General features: G+C 40.9%; 1 protein-coding gene across 3 annotated transcripts in view; it reads right to left on the bottom strand.

The window, feature by feature from the left end:
- fancl (FA complementation group L) overlaps positions 1-22184 on the bottom strand; it is a 71344-nt gene that overhangs the window by 989 nt on the left and 48171 nt on the right. For all 3 annotated transcript variants that reach the window (XM_034184324.1, XM_034184323.1, XM_034184322.1), the window contains exons 8-12: positions 8754-8904; positions 8509-8592; positions 7534-7579; positions 7105-7186; positions 6219-6335 (exon numbers count right to left, since the gene is read on the bottom strand). In XM_034184324.1, coding sequence (XP_034040215.1) covers positions 6219-6335; positions 7105-7186; positions 7534-7579; positions 8509-8592; positions 8754-8904 — 480 coding nt within the window. The remainder of the gene's footprint in view (positions 1-6218; positions 6336-7104; positions 7187-7533; positions 7580-8508; positions 8593-8753; positions 8905-22184) is intronic.

Below are 22184 nucleotides of genomic sequence, written 5' to 3'. Positions count from 1 at the left end.
AAATACACGATGAAAGACAACAAAGGGATGAATGGGTAGCCGCTCTCAGATCTCTAGCAGAAACCAGGTTTTTTTTTTAGAAAGAAGCAAGTTGCATGTTGGCAAAGCCACAAACAAGGAACAAGGGAGAAAATATTTCCTTCCATAAGTAAGTGCTTTTGATTATTCTTGTCACTTTGTCAGTGACATTTGTTTGATAAACAGGTGTGTTTCCTCCTCCGTGTCCGAGGACACGGACGACACATACACACACCATTCACACACAGAGATGTGCACACACTGACTTCATGAATGAAACTCAGTCAATAAAGGATAATTGTGTGTGTGTGTGTGTGTATGTATGTATATACACTCAATAAAAATATAAACACAACACTTTTGGTTTTGCTCCCATTTTGTATGAGATGAACTCAAAGATCTAAAACTTTTTCCACATACACAATATCACCATTTCCCTCAAATACTGTTGACAAACCAGTGTAAATCTGTGATAGTGAGCACTTCTCCTTTGCTGAGATAATCCATCCCACCTCACAGGTGTGCCATATCAAGATGCTGATTAGACACCATGATTAATGCACAGGTGTGCCTTAGACTGGCCACAATAAAAGGCCACTCTGAAAGGTGCAGTTTTATCACACAGCACAATGCCACAGATGTCGCAAGATTTGAGGGAGCGTGCAATTGGCATGCTGACAGCAGGAATGTCAACCAGAGCTGTTGCTCGTGTATTGAATGTTCATTTCTCTACCATAAGCTGTCTCCAAAAGCGTTTCAGAGAATATGGCAGTACATCCAACCAGCCTCACAACCACAGACCACGTGTAACCACACCAGCCCAGGACCTCCACATCCAGCATGTTCACCTCTAAGATCGTCTGAGACCAGCCACTCGGACAGCTGCTGAAACAATCGGTTTGCATAACCAAAGAATTTCTGCACAAACTGTCAGAAACCGTCTCAGGGAAGCTCATCTGCATGCTTGTCGTCCTCATCGGGGTCTCGACCTGACTCCAGTTCGTCGTCGTAACCAACTTGAGTGGGCAAATGCTCACATTCGCTGGCATTTGGCACGTTGGAGAGGTGTTCTCTTCACGGATGAATCCCGGTTCACACTGTCCAGGGCAGATGGCAGACAGCGTGTGTGGCGTCGTGTGGGTGAGCGGTTTTCTGATGTCAATGTTGTGGATCAAGTGGCCCATCGTGGCGGTGGGGTTATGGTATGGGCAGGCGTCTGTTATGGACGAAGAACACAGGTGCATTTTATTGATGGCATTTTGCACAGAGTTACCGTGATGAGATCCTGAGGCCCATTGTTGTGCCATACATCCAAGAACATCACCTCATGTTGCAGCAGGATAATGCACGGCCCCATGTTGCAAGGATCTGTACACAATTCTTGGAAGCTGAAAATGTCCCAGTTCTTGCATGGCCGGCATACTCACCGGACATGTCACCCATTGAGCATGTTTGGGATGCTCTGGACCGGCGTATACGACAGCGTGTACCAGTTCCTGCCAATATCCAGCAACTTCGCACAGCCATTGAAGAGGAGTGGACCAACATTCCACAGGCCACAATTGACAACCTGATCAACTCTATGCGAAGGAGATGTGTTGCACTGCATGAGGCAAATGGTGGTTACACCAGATGCTGACTGGTATCACCCCCCCAATAAAACAAAACTGCACCTTTCAGAGTGGCCTGTGCACTAATCATGGTGTCTAATCAGCATCTTGGTATGGCACACCTGTGAGGTGGGATGGATTATCTCAGCAAAGGAGAAGTGCTCACTATCACAGATTTAGACTGGTTTGTCAACAATATTTGAGGGAAATGGTGATATTGTGTATGTGGAAAAAGTTTTAGATCTTTGAGTTCATCTCATACAAAATGGGAGCAAAACCAAAAGTGTTGCGTTTATATTTTTGTTTAGTGTATATATATATATATATATATATATATATATATATATATATATATATATATGTACAGAGTGAGGAAAATAAGTATTTGAACACACTGCGATTTTGCAAGTTCTCCCACTTAGAAATCATGGAGGGGTCTGAAATTTTCATCTTAGGTGCATGTCCACTGTGAGAGACATAATCTAAAAAAAAAAAAAAAAAAAATCCAGAAATCACAATGTATGATTTTTTAATAATTTATTTGTATGTTACTGCTGCAAATAAGTATTTGAACACCTGTGAAAATCAATGTTAATATTTGGTACAGTAGCCTTTATTTGCAATTACAGAGGTCAAACGTTTCCTGTAGTTTTTCACCAGGTTTGCACACACTGCAGCAGGGATTTTGGTCCACTCCTCCATACAGATCTTCTCCAGATCTTTCAGGTTTGGAGTTTCAGCTCCCTCCAAAGATTTTCTATTGAGTTCTGGTCTGGAGACTGGCCAGGCCACTCCAGGACCTTGAAATGCTTACAGAGCCCCTCCTTAGTTGCCCTGGCTGTGTGTTTGGGGTCATTGTCATGCTAGAAGACCCAGCCATGACCCATCTTCAATGCTCTTACTGAGGGAAGGAGGTTGTTTGCCAAAATCTCGCAATACATGACCCCATCCATCCTCCGTTCAATATGGTGCAGTCGTCCTGTCCCCTTTGCAGAAGAGCACCCCCAGAGTATGATGTTTCCACCCCCATGCTTCACGGTTGGGATGGTTTTCTTGGGGTTGTTCTCATCCTCTATATATGGTAAGTGGAGTTGATTCCAAAAAGCTCTATTCTGGTCTCATCTGACCAAATGACCTTCTCCCATGCCTCCTCTGGATCATCCAGATGGTCACTGGTGAACTTCAAATGGGCCTGGACATGTCCTGGCTTGAACAGGGGGACCTTGCTGCCCTGCAGGATTTTAAACCATGACAGCATCATGTGTTACTAATGTAATCTTTGTGACTGTGGTCCCAGCTCTCTTCAGGTCATTGACCAGGTCCTCCTGTGTAGTTCTGAGCTTTCTCAGAATCATCCTTACCCCACAATGTGAGATCTTACATGGAATCCCAGACCGAGGGAGATTGACAGTCATCTTGTGTTTCTTCCACTTTCTAATAAATAATCATAACAGTTGTTGTCTTCTACCAAACTGCTTGCCTGTTGTCCTGTAGTCCATCCCAGCCTTGTGCAGGTCTACAGTTTTGTCCCTGGTGCCCTTAGACAGCTCTTTGGTCTTGGCTATGGTGGACAGGTTGCAGTGTGACTGATTGAGTGTGTGAACAGGTGTCTTTTATACAGGTAACAAGTTCAAACAGGTGCAGTTAATACAGGTAAAGAGTGCAGAATAAGAGGGCTTCTTAAAGAAAAATTAACAGGTCTGTGTGAGACAGAATTCTTGCTGGCTGGTCAGTGTTCAAATACTTATTTGCAGCAGTAACATACAAATAAATTATTAAAAAGCATACATTGTGATTTACGGATTTTTTTTTAGATTATGTCTCTCACAGTGGACATGCACCTAAGATGAAAATTTCAGACCCCTCCATGATTTCTAAGTGGGAGAACTTGAAAAATCGCAGGGTGTTTAAATACTTGTTTTCCTCACTGTATGTATGTGTGTGTATACACACACAAACACACTCACACACATACTTTTTTGAGTGTTGGATAAACGCATAAACGGGTTAAAGGTCTAACACGGGTGCTCAAGTTCGGTCCTCGAGAGCTACCTTCCTGATACTCTTAGTTGTCTCCCTGCTCCAACACACCTGAATCCAATGAAAGACTCGTTAGCAGGCTTTTAATGAGCCTTTCATTGGATTCAGGTGTGTTGGAGTAGGGAGACAACTAAGAGTATCAGGAAGGTAGCTCTCAAGGACCGAACTTGAGCACCCCTGGTCTAACGGAAATGACATTCCACCTGATTTGCAAATTGTTTGATAAAATGAAATGTTTGCCATTGGGGAACACTGACTTTTTAACATCCGACATAAAAATGTACAGTAGTGTTCAGAATAATAGTAGTGCTATGTGACTAAAAAGATTAATCCAGGTTTTGAGTATATTTCTTATTGTTACATGGGAAACAAGGTACCAGTAGATTCAGTCGATTCTCACAAATCCAACAAGACCAAGCATTCATGATATGCACACTCTTAAGGTTATGATATTGGGCTATTAGTAAAAAAAAAAAGTAGAAAAGGGGTGTTCACAATAATAGTAGTGTGGCATTCAGTCAGTGAGTTTGTCAATTTTGTGGAACAAACAGGTGTGAATCAGGTGTCCCCTATTTAAGGATGAAGCCAGCACCTGTTGAACATGCTTTTCTCTTTGAAAGCCTGAGGAAAAGTGGGACGTTCAAGACATTGTTCAGAAGAACAGCATAGTTTGATTAAAAAGTTGATTGGAGAGGGGAAACTTATACACAGGTGCAAAAAATTATAGGCTGTTCATCTACAATGATCTCCAGTGCTTTAATATGGACAAAAAACAGAGACGCATGGAAGAAAATGGAAAACAACCATCAAAATGGATAGAAGAATAACCAGAATGGCAAAGACTCACCCATTGATCAGCTCCAGGATGATCAATGACAGTCTGGAGTTACCTGTAAGTGCTGTGACAGTTAGAAGACGCCTGTGTGAAGCTAATTTATTTTTAAGAAATCACCACAAAGTCCCTCTGTTAAATTAAAGACGTGCAGAAGAGGTTAGAATTTGCCAAAGAACGCATCAACTGGCCTAAAGAGAAATGCAGGAATATTTTGTGGACTGATGAGAGTAAAATTGTTCTTTTTGGGTCCAAGGGCCGCAGACAGTTTGTGAGACGACCCCCAAACTCTGAATTCAAGCCACAGTTCACAGTGAAGACAGTGAAGCATGGTGGTGCAAGCATCATGATATGGGCATGTTTCTCCTACTATGGTGTTGGGCCTATATATCGCATACCAGGTATCATGGATCAGTTTGGATATGTCAAAATACTTGAAGAAGTCATGTTGCCTTATGCTGAAGAGGACATGCCCTTGAAATGGGTGTTTCAACAAGACAGTGACCCCAAGCACACTAGTAAATGAGCAAAATCTTGGTTCCAACCAACAAAAGTAATGCCTTGCAGATGTGAAGAAATCGTGAAAAACTGTGGTTACACAACTAAATACTAGTTTAGTGATTCACAGGATTGCTAAAAAGCAGTTTGAACATAATAGTTTTGAGTTTGTAGCATCAACAATAGATGCTACTATTACTGTGAACACCCCCTTTTCTACTTTTTTTAACTAATAGCCCAATTTCATAACCTTAAGAGTGTGCATATCATGAATGCTTGGTCTTGTTGGATTTGTGAGAATCTACTGAATCTACTGGTACCTTGTTTCCCATGTAACAATAAGAAATTTACTCAAAACCTGGATTAATCTTTTAGTCACATAGCACTACTATTATTCTGAACACTACTGTATAATGAGTGCAGCGAAATTTAGCGGCTCAACTTTTAACAGGGGCCAGAAAGCGTGAGCATATTACCCCAATTTTGGCTTCTCTGCACTGGCTCCCTGTACGTTTCAGAATTGATTTTAAGATACTTTTGTTTGTTTTTAAAGCTCTGAATGGACTGGCCCCACAATATATCATCAACTGCCTCCAGGTCTACACTCCAGCACAAGCTCTGAGGTCCGAGGGCCAGTCCCAGCTCATGGTGCCTAGGAACAGACTTAAAACTCGAGGGGACAGAGCCTTCTCCATGGTCAGTCCCAGACTCTGGAACGCTCTGCCCCTACATGTCCGATCTGCTCCCACTGTGGAGTGTTTTAAGTCCCGTCTTAAGGCCCATTTTTATTCCTTGGCTTTTAACACCGCGTGAGTTGTACGGTCCTTGTGTCTTATTTTATTTTTATTTTATTGAAATTTATTTTTTATCATGGTTTTATCTATTTATGTATTATTTTATCTTATCTGTTTTATTGTTATTATTGCTAATTTCTGTGTCTATGCTTTTGTTGTGCAGCACTTTGGAGACTCGGGTCTGTTTAAATGTGCTTTATAAATAAAGTGGATTGGATTGGAAGTGATTTTTTTTTTCTTTTTTTTTGTATGCAGCAACGAGCACATGGAGTCCACAATAAGTGCTATTGTAAAATTCACTGGAGGTAAATTTCGGAAATATTCAGCAGCCAGCAATCTTAGAATTGCTATGTGTCAAGTCATTTTGGTACCAGTTCAGGCTGCATGTCGTTCTATACCTTTAGGCTTAAAGACGTACAACCATACCTCATAGAGACAGGCCTGGTGGAAGGGCTGACCACAGCGAGGGTCATTGCACACCTGATCAGGGATTGCAGCTTCAAGGCGATATGAGTAACAGATCCCACACTCATTGCTGAAGCTCTGCATGTGCACACAGAAGGAAAATGTGCAGTTATTCAGGATGATTTCAGAATCTATGATGACAGATGAGGAATGAGACGGGGCGTCTGGAATCGTGTGCTCACCCTGCTAAACACTACACAACTTTATAGTAGGTGAGACTTTGCTGCTGTTTGAGACCTCACCTCAATAAGCTCCTTCTCTCTTTCTAATCCCACCGTCACACTCTCACACGTTGTGCTTTTGTTTGTATTTCAGCGTAATGAGAGCCTCCTGTTTTTCTGGAGCTATCCATTAAGAGAGGATGGCAGGTAAAAAAAAAAAAAAATCAACATCTGGTCAACTCAACTTTTTTGCACTCCTCTGAATGTTAATGAAGCGGATGCATTAATCACTGTGGCGACAGCGGATAAACACGACGCCCTTTCAACCCATCCGCAGAGAGGGGAGGGGAAAGAATGACAAAAAAAAAAAAAAAAAGATGAATGGTTTTGCATGATTAAAGTGATTCAGTAGTCCAGAGAATTCTGCCATCTTTGTTATTCTCATGATCTCATCTGTAAACAACCCAATTAAAGGAGAATTCATGCCCACCTCTTGGAAAAACAAAACATGGAAAGAACAAAAATGGAAATGGAGGAGAAAAAAAAAGTCTATGTCCGCCCCCTTATAGCTTAAAGCACAAACAGCCATGCATACAGGCGCATCCATGCAGACAAACACAGCTCCTTGAGGTAATCGTGATGGGAGGAAACGTTTGAAATGGAAAGAGGGCAACTGTGTGACATACAGATTTTTCGTGGGTGGCAGGTGACGGGAATTCAATCTCCAAAACATCCCGGAGGTTGTGCAAGACGCTGGCGTCTGGGTTCCTGCCAGCAGACCACAGACAGTTCCTTCACACACTAATTAACCACATGCAAATGAGCCTGCAAAGACACTGGGGCATGATTAGGAGATTTTCATCATTGCTATAAAAAAATAAATAAATAAGGAGCTTTTTTTTTTTTTTTGGCTCTTTCCAACTGAACAGTTGTAGAGAGCAGCACCGTGTGAAAATTTAAAAACCTAAACTGAAAAGTAAAGAGGTTTTTTTTTTTTTTTTTAAATGTGCTAATCAGGCAGTATTCATGGTTGGACTCTGGTGGTTATACTTGTGTAGTGATGAATAATAGCTCAGGTAAAAGCGTGACCAATGAAGACAAGCAACATCTCTCACCACAAGTGCATGTTGGTGTTGAGTTTGTTCCTCAGCGGCATCACCACTGCATTAAAAAAAAAACACACATTTAAAAGCAGTTCTTTTCAGATCTTCAACTTGATTTCAAGCCTTTGTCAACTCTCCAGATACATTATTGTCGTAGCATTCAGAAAAAGCTCCCCCCCCCCCCAACCTTTTTTTTTTTTTTTTTTGACAGCATCGCGGTTCGCCACAGACAGGAGCGTCCTCACTGTCAGATGTGAGCCGTCATTACTTCTTTCTTTCCACAGGGAAGCTCAGCCTCTGTGCAGCACTCATCACTTTCGCTATTTGTTATTCCAGCATGCAAAAAGCAATATTTTTGCACAACCCTCCTATTTGAGGGTCACTGCCTGCCTCCCCGTCGTGGTGGCTGAAGTGTGTGTTTAATATCTTTTGAGTTGTATTGCTAGGCAACAGGCTAGGAGTTGCATGACCTTGGGTTTACAGAAAACAATGGCCGACAACTGACGGCAGCTTAAATAGATGGCGTGGAATTCCGCCGGCTGGCTCCTGTGTTGGCGCAGCGAGACTGAAAACGTGCCATTCTGGAACAAAGTCCTCTGACAAGACAACAACAACAATCCACCCAGGCTAGCTGAAGTCGCTTTTTCCTTTTCCGCCTGATGGCACCTTACTGATGTGATCTGAGGAACGGTGCAGGAGCTACATTTGTACAGGGTTGATTTTTCGGCTGACAGGTTGTACCGTGACAACCGACAGACTACTGTCGAAACATTGACGTCCATAAGAGTGCACACACTTTTCAACTGCAAATTTACAACTTACTAAAATTGCTACAAGTAGCAATTTCTACAAAATAACTCGTGTGTACCTGACAAATATAGTATAATAAGTAAAGGATCCAGTACACTGTAGTACCGGCATGCTAGTACAGGAAGTGCAAATAAGTAGTACTCTGAAGTACTGAGATATCTCTCAGCTGTTACCCACCATGGTCAGCTCCAAGTAGGCAGCACTCTGGTAGCATTTTAGGATGCCTGGGATCCACTTCCACTTTGATGGATACGTTGTTCCCTGAACACACAAGCAGGAAGATGGTGTTTGCATCATCATTATCCAACTTGTTTTAACATATAGAATGATTATTACTGAGGTAAGATATTTAAGCTCAATCAATTATCAACACATTTGAGACGTTGCTGATGCGAGCTGGAAAAACCATGTTGTGTTCGTACCAATGGCAATCCGCCTCATCGTGTCCGACCGGTTCGGTTTTTCTGGCTCCAGAATCCAGGTATTGCTGTCAATTTCATCCAAGATGTCCCAGAACTCTGTCAGAGACTCTAAAATAGCCAGGAACTGTTTGTGGAGGTGTTCCAGTGTACTCTACCAAACCAAAGCAGAAAAAGCACAGTTACTAAACGGCATGTGGAATATTCCACACGTTTTCTACTATGAAAACATTCTCACCCACCAAAGACCAAACTGCACCTTTTATCTTTTAGCAAAACTTGCTACTAGTTATCTCCAGTGTTACTTCAGTGACACACTCACTCATCTTCAACCGCTTATGCGGGATCAGGTCGTGGGGGCAACAGCTCCAGCAGGGGACCCCAAACCTGGTCCACATTAGCCACCTATATGACTGGGGGATACCTAGGCCAGTGGGGATATATAATCTTTCCAGCTAGTTCTGGGTCTTCTCTGGGGTCTCCTCCTGAGCTGGACATGCCGAGAACACCTCCCTAGGGAGGTGCCCAGGAGGCATCCTTGCCAGATGCCCAAGCCACCTCAGCTGGCTCCTTTCAACGCGAAGGAGCAGCAGCTCTACTCCGAGCTCCTCACGAATGACTGAGCTTCTCACCTTATCTCTAAGGGAAACATCAGCCACCCTCCTAAGGAAGCCCATTTCGGCCACTTGTACCTGCGATTTAGTTCTTTCAGTCATGACCCAACCCTCGTGACCATAGGAACAAAGACTGGCCTTTTGGCTCGGCTCTCTTTTTGTCACAACAGTACGATAGAGTGAACGCAATACACTGTGACACATACACTGAAATATAAAACCACATTTTAGTGTAACAAGCACCAGTATTTAACTTTAACCTTGATGTTAATGAAGGACCCAATCAATATGAAAATATCAATCTCTTTTCAAGTCTGCTACTTCACATTGTAAGCTGACATTTATTGCTGGAGTTACCATAGAAGAAATTAATAAATAATGCTTGAATGGTTGTTGCATTTGGATATGCATAGAACTTCCATATGCATAGAAAAAGTATGAGACATCTGACAGTGAAATTAGGAAATAGTAAGGCCGCCAAAATTAATGTTTTCAATGATCAGTCATGATTACTTTCTAAAAACAACTGATTATTAGTCTATAATTTGTTTGTGACAATTTAAATTACTTGAAATTACTGTGAAAGTGGGACAAAGCAACTACCAGTAATAATTCTTGACTCATCCTGTTATTTTATGATTACCATATTAAGTAGATTATATGTCATATCAGAGTATTAGTCACATCTCTTTTTAAAACCTGTCATGAAGAGCAAAATAAATAAATAAATAAATACATTTAAAAAAGGAAAAAAAAACAAAACAAAAACGTCACACCGGTCAATCTGCAGCATTTTTTTTTTTTTTAAACATGCAGGGCTCCATGCTTAGCTCCAAGCAAGCTCCAGGTCACACACACTTGTCACATGGGAAGTAAATGAATTTAACTAATATATATATATATATATATATATATATATATACACACACACACAACCCCAATTCCAATGAAGTTGGGACGTTGTGTAAAATGTAAATTAAAACAGAATACAATGATTCGCAAATACTCTTCAACCTATATTCAATTACTTACACCATAAAGACAAGATATTTAATGTTCAAACTGATAAGCCTTATTGTTTTTGTGCAAATATTTGCTCATTTTGAAATGGATGCCTGCAACACATTTCAAAAAAGTTGGGACAGTGGTATGTTTACCCCTGTGTTACATCACCTTTCCTTCTAACAACACTCAATAAGCGTTTGGGAACTGAGGACACTAATTGTGAGTATCATGATTGGGTATAAAGCATCCCCAAAAGGCTCAGCCATTCACAAGCAAAGATGGAGCAAGGATCACCACTTTGTGAACAACTGCGTGAAAAAATAGTCTAACAGCTTAAGAACAATGTTTCTCAATGTTCAATTGCAAGGAATTTAGGGATTCCATCATCTACAATCCATAATATAATCAGAAGATTCAGAGAATCTGGAGAACTTTCTACACATAAGCGGCAAGGCCGAAAACCAAGACTTCGATCCCTCAGGTGGCACTGCATTCAAAACCGACATCATTGTGTAAAGGATCTTACTGCTTGGGCTCAGGAACACTTCAGAAAACCATTGTCAGTTAACACAATTCGTTCACAATTCAGATGCAAAGTGGAAACGTGTGCTGTGGTCTGATGTGTCCACATTTCAAATTGTTTTTGGAAATCATGGACGTCGTGTCCTCAGGACAAAAGAGGAAAAAGACCATCCAGATTGTTACCAGCGTAATGTTCAAAAGCCAGCAACTGTGAGGGTATGGGGGTGTGTTAGTGCCCATGGCATGGGCAACTTACACATCTGTGATGGCACCATCAATGCTGAAAGGTACATCCAGGTTTTGGAGCAACACATGCTGCCATCCAAGCATCGTCTTTTTCAGGGATGTCCTTGCTTATTTCAGCAAGACAAAGCCAAGCCACATTCTGCACGTGTTACAACAGCGTGGCTTTCATAATAAAAGAGTGCAGGCACTAGACTGGCCTGCCTGCAGTCCAGACCTGTCGCACACTGAAAATGTGTGGCGCATTATGAAGCGCAAAATACGACAACAGAGACCCCGGACTGTTGAACAACTGAAGTGGTACATCGAGCAAGAATGGGAAAGAATTCCATTTACAAAGCTTCAACAACTAGTGTCCTCAGTTCCCAAACGCTTATTGAGTGTTGTTAGAAGGAAAGGTGATGTAACACAGTGGTAAACATACCACTGTCCCAGCTTTTTTGAAATGTGTTGCAGGCATCCATTTCAAAATAAACAAATATTTGCACAAAAACAATAAAGTTTATCAGTTTGAACATTAAATATCTTGTCTTTGTGGTGTATTCAATTGAATATAGGTTGAAGAGGATTTGCAAGTCATTGTATTCTGTTTTTATTTACATTTTACACAACTTCTCAACTTCATTGGAATTGAGGTTGTATATGACAACTATCTACAACAGGTACTTGAGAAACTACCAGTTGTATGTATGTAAGTAGGTAGGTACATAGACATGTAGACAGGTAGACACATAGAGTATGTGTTGCTACAAAGTCCCAATCTGATGACTGTATTTTCCTAGATATTGCACTTGCACAGAATCCATTGTGCATGCTTGACAAGTTAACAGCTCTGTGCCAATGCTTTAAGGGGGGGGGGGGGGGGGGGGGAATCACAGTTAATAGAAGCTACTCCTTTACATTTTATTTTTCAAAGTTAAGTAAATCAATTTTTTGTATTGCTCCTCAATTTCACTTAGCATGGAATTGTAGGAGTAAAACTAGGAAGCTCAGTGTAATACTGACTGACTGTTTTAGTTGTTAAATATAAAGTCATTGTTTTATCATTATTGGTAGTAGTAGCAGCAGCAGCGGCAGTAGTCCGGGTAGTATGTGAAAAGTGTCTTTAAAACGTCTTCAAAAATTGATCTTTACTCTTGATGTGACATCAGTATGATGAAGGCCAAGGCAGGTACCCAGTTACACCTGCGAGGATTGAGAAAATGCAGACAAAGTGAATTGTCTAAAAACAGAAAAAGGTTGCTTGACTGGATTAGAGGTCCACATGTTGGTTGCCGGGTAGCACAGTGACTTAGTGGTTAGCACTGTTGCCTCACAGCAAGAGGATCATGGGTTCAATTCTCACCTGTGGCCTTTCTGTGTGGAATTTGCATGTTCTCCCCGTGTTTGCATGGGTTGAGTCTGGGTGCTCCGGCTTCCTCCCACTTCCAAAGATATGCAGGTTCGGTGGACTGGAAACTTTAAATTGTCTGTAGGTGTGTGTGCAGGTGTTAATGTGTTTGTCTATACATGGCCCTGCGACAGACTGGTGTCCTGTCCAGCGTGTCCCCCGCCTCATGCCCTATGACTGCTGGATAGGCTCCAGCCTCCCACGACCCTTAACTGGAGTAAGCAGTTGAAGATGAGTGAGTGAGTGATGTTGGTATCCCAAATCACTATCCCATTGAGCCACATAATCTGTTACATTCAATGGACAATGATGATTAAAAAAAAATCCTGCAAATTTTCATTTGTAACAAGCTGCAAACACTCCAGATTTCACTATTTTTCCTGACAAGAAAAGAAGTCAAGAAGCAGAATGTAATTGACAGTTACTTGTCATTCAAAAGACATTGATTTGACATTAGGGCACGAAGTCCACTCACTCATCTTCAACCGCTTACTCCAATTAAGAGTCACGGGGGGCTGGAGCCTATCCCAGCAGTCATAGGGTGTGAGGCAGGGTACACCCTAGACAGGACGCCAGTCTGTCGCGGGGCCACATATAGACAAACAAACACATTCACACCTGCACGCACACCTACAGACAATTTAGTTTCCAGTCCACCTAACCTGCATGTCTTTGGATGTGGGAGGAAGCGTACTAAGATGTAGCTGAATGTTAGATTTTCTTTAAATTCATTACTTTCACGAGGTGCCGAAATATCACAGCAACACGTGCCCATTACGGTTCCTTTGTGATCCCCATTTAAAGTAGGCGGTTGGTGCTGCAGCAGCTGAACTGACCAGAAGGCAAAAAACTGAAACTTGAAGCTCATACACAGAGAGAAGAGAAAGAGAAGCTAATGAAGGTGAAGGAGAGCAGTACAGATGGAATGAGAGGGAAAAAAATTAAGGGAAAAGATGAACCAAAAATTATGGGTCATTGTGCCAGCACAGTGCACACAATTAAGCATTGTCCAGGTGCTGAGAGCCGCAGCAATTACAGCCCAATTAATGCCAGTGGCATGATTATGGTTTGGTTCCTGCTCAGGATAACTGTGCTCAGCCCAGTCCAGCAAAAAAGAAGAGCTGGTAATTTAATTCCTGCTGCAAGTGAAGAGCTGGTAATTTAATTCCTGCTGCAAGTGAGTAAAGAATGTAAGTAAGATGGGACAGCAGCACGAAAACAATCTTAGCGTAGATTTGCTCCTCAACCATCTCAATCAGTCCTCTTCAACTCTGTGACCTCAGCCTGGATTTTTAAAGCAAACAATACACTTTATATGACATAACAAAACAATTCAACTTCACTGCTTAAAAAAAAAAATCTTACACAGATGCTTTGGATTCTTAAAATGAATGAGCTCTTATTTCATTCCCATGAAAAGCAATTTGGAGTTATGGAACATTTATAATTTTAAATATGTTTAAACTGTCAAACCAACATAATCAGGTACTGAATACTGAGCTGAACCTAAGTACAAAATATAGGAATATATTGGTGTAGGAATACAATGCATTGCTTTTTGTATAGTGAGAAATAAGATGAAAATGCTTTTGTTTGAAAATGAAAATGAAATGAAAATGCTTTTGTTTTTGGTGCCAAAAAAGTACTTCTTAGAGTAGATTTTACAAAGAGTACATCCTGACTCACTCAGATGTGTGTATTGCTCTCTCGCAGATCCTTCTAAAAATTGCTGAATAAATTTCCAAGATATTAAATATTTGTTTATATCATTACAAGTCCTTATGATGGCCTGAACAAAAGAGATGTCTGTCATGCTCGGTGGTGGGATATCACAGTGGCAGATAGCATGAGAATTCCATGTCAAAGTGTCCAGTATTTCCAGGATGTCAAGTTGACGTGACTGCACAAGTATCACAAATGACCAACATCATGCCCCCAGGCACCATGTTCCTGCACCCCCCAGTAACACTGCCATATTCACCTCTGGCAGGTATGAGGTAACTTCAATCCTCCTACTGTGACTGGTGCACAAACCAGAGAATGTCACAAAGATCAAATCAGTCTGCCAGCCGCTGGTTTGTGAAACCGACTGACTTTGCTGCTCCTACAAGACACTTTAAGTCTATAAATATGAAAACTGAATGCAACATTTCTTTGGAAAATACATGAACTTGCAGTGGCCATAAATATCACATTGGTGTTGCATTGGACATTTTGCACTCTACGGTCTAGAAAGAAGCATAATCTTGTATGAGATGCCAAAGCATGACATCTGCAAGAGTGGCAGTACCATAGAACACACGAAGGTAGCTCTGTGGAGAGGGCTTTCACAGAAATTAATTATCATCGGGTTCATACAGTCCCAACAGTGAACACGACACAGAATCACTTTGTTTTACAGAACAGACCACAGGTCAGAAAATAACATGGAATCTGGCTGCCAAAGTTATAACTGGCATACTCAAAAACCATGGGGATGGAACAAAATATGCTGTTACATGTGAAAATTAATGAAGCAAGAAGCATACATCAAGTCTGACAATCAAAATTGTCAATGTTTGCGACAGCTTTCTAAATTTAGGAAATACTGTATGAACAGTGGCTGCACGGTGTCACAGTGGTTAGCACGGGTGCCTCACAGCAAGAAGGTGAGTCACTGCAGTCTGTTTTTAGAAAATATCACTCCACAGAGACAGCGCTCACCAAAGTAGTGAATGACCTTGTGCAAGCAATGGACTCTGATACCACAATGGTTCTGGTGCTGTTAGGTCTGCTGTTAGTGTTGCGTTTGATACAGTGGATCATCATATTTTACTCGATAGGCTGGAAAATCATTTTGAGATTACTGGAAATGCCCTTACGTGGTTGACGTCATACCTGACCAGTCGTTCTCACTGTGTTTTGTATAATGACACTACTTCTAACCATAGTGGCATGAAATTCGGGGTTCCACAGGGATTCATTTTAGGCCCCCTGCTTTTCTCCCTTTGTGTAGCACCCCTTGGGCATATACTGTGGCGTTTTGGGATTGACTTTCATTGTTATGCTGATGATACTCAATTGTACATGCCGTAACTGCTGGTATTCTCACTCACATAAAAATCTTTAGAAGACTGCCTTGCAGCAGTGAGAAACTGGATGTCTAGTAACTTCCTACTTTTAAGCTTTGATAAGACTGAAATGATGGTTCTTGGTCCAGCGAGACATCAGCATCAATTTGACCAGTTAGCGCTTAGTTTAGGTTCATGTGTTATACATCATATGGAAAAAGTGAGGAACCTTGGGGTAATTTTTGATCCTACGTTGTCCGTTGACCTCCACATTAGAGACATTACGAGGACTGCTTTCTTCCATCTGCGAAATATAGCGAAGATTTGTCCCATCCTGTCTATGGCTGATGCTGAGACCCTGATTCATGCGTTTGTCTCTTCTAGATTGGACTAGTGAAATGCTTTATTTTCGGGTTTACCGCAGCCCAGCATTAGGGGTCTTGAATTGGTTCAAAATGCTGCTGCCAGACTTTTGACACGAAGCAGAAGGTTTGACCACATTACACCCATTCTGGCATCCCTTCATTGGCTTGCTGTCTCTCTGAGATCAGATTTTAAGGTGCCGTTACTGGCCTATAAAAATTCTTCACGGACTGGCACTTCCCTACCTGACTGACCTGGTTGAGCCCTACATGCCGGCCCGGGCTTTGCGTTCGCAGGGTGCAGGACTGCTGTGTGTTCCTAGGGTGAATAAAACGTCTGCGGGTCACAGAGCCTTTTCTTATCGTGCCCCGGCTCTGTGGAATGATCTCTTGGCGCAGAAACGGCAGTTGGGCTCTGTGGAGGTTTTTAACTCTAGATTAAAGACCCATCTTTTTTCCCTGTTTTATCATTAGTATTTTATGCTATTGTGTGTTTTTATTCTTATGTTTTTATTCTTTTATTGCGATTTTTAATCTTTTAATTAATTTTGTTCTGTTTTTCAAGTGTGGAGTGCCTTGAGGCTACATCGCAAATGGCACAATATAACTTAATAAATTAAAAATTTAAATTTAGGTCATGGGATCAATTCCCACCAGTGGACCTTCTGTGTGGAGTTTGCACATTGTCCCCATGTTTGTGTGGGTTCCCTCCGGGTCCACCGGCTTCGTCACACATCCAAAGACATGCAAGTTAGGTGGATTGGCAACTTTAAATTGTCCATAGGTGTGCATGTGGGTGTGACTGTGTTTGTTTGTCTATATGTGGCCCTGCAACAGACTGGCGTCCTGTCCAGGGTGTACCCTGCCTCATGCCCTATGACTGGTGGGATAGGCTCCAGCCCCTCGTGACCCTTAATTGCAGTAAGCGATTGTAGATGGGTGAGTATATGAACAGGTTAAATCAGTAGATGAAATGGACCCGTATATAATATGGTAAAATCTTCTGAATGGCAATGGCTAAAAATAAGAAAGAAGAAGCATTTTGGTCACCACAAAACCAAAAAAGAACACTTGTTTCCACACTCTCTGGGACTAGCTCTGCAGCGTTCTTACAGTGAAAATGGTGCATTTAAGACACTGTAAGAGGGGGGAGAGGACCAAGAGAAATACAGCTTAACAGATAGCCCTCCTATCAAAAAATGCCTTTATCGGGCTGATTTTGATTGGATTCAATCAGATCAGGACTGTGTTTGTAGATCTTCAATGAGTACCTTGGACTTTAATTTTTCTGAGTATTGGCCAGTCCAATGAGTCCTGTCAAACACATCTTTTTATACTGGTAAAGACAAACTACCGGTTGTAGTCAATAACGATCACCAACGAGGAGTGAATAGGCCTTGTCATGTTAATAGACATTGTAGAACCTTCAGTATCACTTATTCTGAACATGTATATATAATTTTGACCTTGTGTGGATTAAAGAAGATCCAAACGAAATTCAAATGTCTGCACCCAATTCTTATTTTTTAAACACATTAATGATGCACAATCAATCCACCCTGGCAATAGAAGAATTCATAGACATGCCCAAACTTGCTAAGACACTCTTGTCCAAGTGGCAAGTATTCCATAAAAAAGGCTCACAGTAAGAAAAAAAAACCCTTTACTCACAATCTTCTTCTTTCCTTGAAGCACACACAACAATCCTGCACTCAGAGCGAAGAGCATGGGCCAGCAAAGAAGGTTTTACTAGATCTACTAAGTAGGAGAGTGACAGTCCACTTAAAATTTTATTTTAACAATAAAATCTTAAAATTGGATCTCACATGAACAGGGAGCCAATGAAGTAAGGCCAAGATCAGGGTAAAATAGTCAAATGTCTCGATCCTGGTTCTCTCTGGACCTCTGGCAGCATCATTCTCAACCAGTTGAAGACCTCCTCTATTATAAATGTGTGACAAGGCAGAAAAAAACATCACATGCACTAATTCTGAATGTTTGAACATCAACACACACAGATGCCAAAATGTATTATGGGTAAACTGAGCCTCCACTCATCACTGATTGGTTGATTTATTGTATGTAAAAACCAATACACAAGTTACTGTAGCATATGTGTTGGTTTTTACAAATAAATGTGTATTTGTAAAATATGTAATTTTTTTCATTTGAAAAAAAAAAGGCATCTGCAAAACTGAAAATTCTGTTTCTCAAGTTGTGATTCAGCTCAACAACCGTGTGATATAGCCAGGCACCATTCACACTGCCATCCAGTAGATGGGTCAAAATGCAAAAAACACTGCAGGGCAGCAAGGTCCCCCTGCTCAAGCCAGCACATGTCCAGGTCCATTTGAAATTCACCAATGACCATCTGGATGATCCAGAGAAGGCATGGGAGAAGGTCATTTAGTCAGATGAGACCAAAATAGAGCTTTTTGGCATCAACTCCACTCGCCGTGTTTGGAGGATTAGAACAATCCCAAATACACTGTCCCAACCATCAAGCATGGGGGTGGAAACATCATTTTTGGGGGGTGCTCTTCTGCAAAGGGGACAGGACGTCTGCACCGTATTGAAGGGGGCATGAATGGGGTCATGTATCGCAAGATTTTGGTAAACAACCTCCTCAGAATGTGCAATTAAGAAGGGTCATGGCTGGGTCTTCCAGCATGACATTGACCCGAAACACACAGCCAGGGCAACTAAGGAGTGGCTCCATAAGAAGCATTTTAAGGTCCTGGAGTGGCCTGGCCAGTCTCCAGACCTGAACTCAATAGAAAATCTTTGGCGGGAGCTGAAACTCCAAACCTGAAAGATCTGGAAAAGATCTGTATGGAGAAGTGGACCAAAATCCCTGCTGCAGTGTGCAAATTTGGTCAAGAACGACAGGAAACGTCTGACCTCTGTAACTGCAAACAAAAGGTTTCTGTACCAAATATCTTTCTATTGTATCAAATACTTATTTCATGCTATAAAATGCAAATTAATTATTTAAAAATCACACTGTGATTTTCAGATTTTTTTTTTTAATTCTGTCACTCAGTTGAAGTGTACCTACGGCAAAAATTACAGACCTCTCCATCCTTTGTAGGTGGGGAAACTTGCAAACTCGACAGTGGATCAAATACTTATTTGCCTCACTGTACATATATACATTGATACATACATAAAAGGGAGGATGATGGCAAAGTGAAAGTCTTTTTACAGTTCCTCTTGAATTTTATAATCCTTAATGAATGTTTTATTTGCACAAAGCTAAAACTAAGCACGTTCAAGTTTAACTCAATTTTTCTGAAAAGATTAAGAAGTCAGAAGGCAAAAATTACAGGGGGAACATCAATTAAGATTTAACATTTCATGCTCAAAACATTGATATATATATACAGTGGTCCCTCGCTATAACGTGGTTCACCTTTCGCGGCCTCGCTGTTTCGCTGATTTCTTTAGTCCAATTTTGCATGCTTTTTTTTTTTTTACAGTGCATTGTGCTCTGCGGCCTCATCAAGCAGTCGGTCGCGACACCGCGAAGGGAGAGCACGTGCATTGTGTTCTGCGTGTCTGTTTATAAGAATCTTCTCACCCAGAAGAAAAAAGCGCGCCAACAACTACCCATAACTGTATTCTACACTCGGAAAAAGACACCTGCAGCGAGGTGTGAGTCAGTGGAAAAAGACGTGACAGCGCAGCGGCGCCAGGATGAAGAGGCACGATCAGAGGAACTGTGAAATACTGGTCAGTCACTATTAATAATTTCTTATGTGTCCAACCTCATATGTTGATCGTTAAAATTAAATTCGTTAGTTCTACAAGCCATCATAATTATTTATAGGAAAACGTTCTATTTTTATTTCTCAAACAAATGTTTGGGCCTGAAAACAGGTTGGTCTTATTTTTCTACTCAGGTTTGAACTTTGAGAGTGTTTACACATGAGAGAAAAGTGAGAAAATGTTCATGCCTGATTGAGAAAAGCGTATAAAGTGTGTAGTGAGGGGTTTTACAGCTTTAAAATGTGTATAATAATTGTAAAAAATAACGCTGGCCACTTCGCGGATTTCGCCTATCGCGGGCTATTTTTAGAATGTAACTCCCGCGATAAACGAGGGACCACTGTGTATATATATATATATATATATATATATATATATATATATATATATATATATATATATATATATATATATATATATATATATATATATATATATATATATATATCTCGGGAGTCCCAAAAAAATATGCAACATTTTATCAGCAAAGAAAATGGTCAAAGCATATGTCTAGGAAATAAATTTATGGCTGGATAGAAAGCTGAAAGGTTGAAGTTTTTCATACCAATGTCAATATTGGCCCTGCATTTTGTCAGTCTAGCATAAAGTCGCTGCACCTGTTTGACACTCACGGTCTGGTGCCAAAACTCAGTAATTTTTGTTCGCTGTAGTATGGTTAATCTTGGCATTTTCCTGAGTCTTGCTTGGCATCAACATAAACTTCAGGGTCTCTGTAAGTAAAAAAGAAACATAAGTGATTAAGTTTGTAGCATTTAAGGGTTAAACTGAGTGTTTTAAATGTTGTATATTTTTTGGGACACCCTATATATATATCTATATATCTATATATATATCTATATCTATATATATATCTATATATCTATATATATATATATATATATATATATATATATCACAGTTGTGCTCAAAAGTTTACATACCCTGCCAGAATTTTTTTTTTTTTTCGGCCATCCTTCAGAGAATATGAATGATAACACAAAAACCGTTTTTCCACTCATGGTTAGTGGTTGGGTGAAGCTGTTTATTGTCAAACACAACTGTTTATTCTGTTTAAATCATAATGATAGAAACTACTCAAATGAACCTTTTGTGGTAGTTGTGGACGAGGCTCTCTGATGGTAAAGCTGCCACTGAATATGTCTTGGACTTTATATCAGTTATGAAGAAATACAAACAGTATGGCACTCTATGGTAAATCTGCATGGAGTAGACAGTTCTCAAAAACTGAGTGACTGTGCAAGGAGGAGAAGAGTGAGGAAAGCCACAAAGACACCCAGACAACCCAGAAGAAGTTATAGCTTTACGAGTAAAGCTATGTAGCTGTGACTGGAGAAATTGTGCACAGTGCAAATTGTGCATTTTGCATCACCAGTCTTAGCTTTATAGTGGAGTAGAGCGGAGAAAGATATTCTTTCACCAAAACAGATCAAATCTAGGCTTGCATCTCAGATGTACCTCCTAGGTCTTCTTTATAAGAAAATCCTCCTCTATACCACTTCATCATGAAGCTGTATAACTGGTGATACAAAATGTAAAGGTGGACACACGCCGGTGTTACCAGTAGGCTAGAGCACTTCTGGTGTAATCTGTGTGCACTGTGAACTTGCTCTCCTTGTTGCCAGCATTAAAGACTTTGCTATCTTGGACTCTGACTTAAGCTGTATGATTTTTTTCTTTTTTGGAACACCCATATGAAGATCCTGTGAACAACTGAACACAGCTAATTTCTTTGACTTGCGTCCAGTGACCAGGGACCCAGGTCCAAAGTCACCACAACAGTGTCTCTCATGTATCTTCTGGCAAAAATGTAGTTGAACTTTCATTTCTTCTTTTTAAGAAAATGCATTTGCATTTTCATGAAGAAGCTGAATAACTATACAATCTGGATGTGGTCACAGACAAAAGAACAAACAAACATAAAGGAAGTATGAACATTAGTCATTCAAATATCTCTCTTTTCCAGTCCATGTCAGGGGATAATAATTGGTAGATTTATCGATAGTTAGACAATTATTTTTGAGCAAACACCAATGGAAATGGGGAATTTCAAAAACATACACACAGAGGACAGAAAGCAAAGTGTTGACATTATTTCAACAGGACCCATCCTGAGCACATGAACAATACAGAACCACTCATATTCACATTTTATTCAAACTATAGTTCCTCCATCTCTTAATGTATGACATTTCTGGTTGTTAAACACGCACGCACGCACACACACTTATTTCTCTTCTAGTTCCACATAACTGCACAGAGTGGCATGTCTTGGCCCTGCATCAGAACAGGCAATAATTACTCATTCAAATGAACATGTCAGGACTGCCGACAGACAGGCCCCTCCCCTCACCGCACACTCACACATACATCACTCACACATCAACCACACGCTTGGCACAGATGCAGGCGTGCGCACACACACATACACACACTTCATGTTGCAGTGTGGGAGAGATCCA

The sequence above is a fragment of the Thalassophryne amazonica genome, chromosome 13 (assembly GCF_902500255.1).
Source record: "Thalassophryne amazonica chromosome 13, fThaAma1.1, whole genome shotgun sequence".
NCBI classification, from domain to species: domain Eukaryota; kingdom Metazoa; phylum Chordata; class Actinopteri; order Batrachoidiformes; family Batrachoididae; genus Thalassophryne; species Thalassophryne amazonica.
The sequence above is the reverse complement of the archived record's forward strand: the minus strand, read 5'-3'. Positions and strand labels throughout refer to the sequence as shown.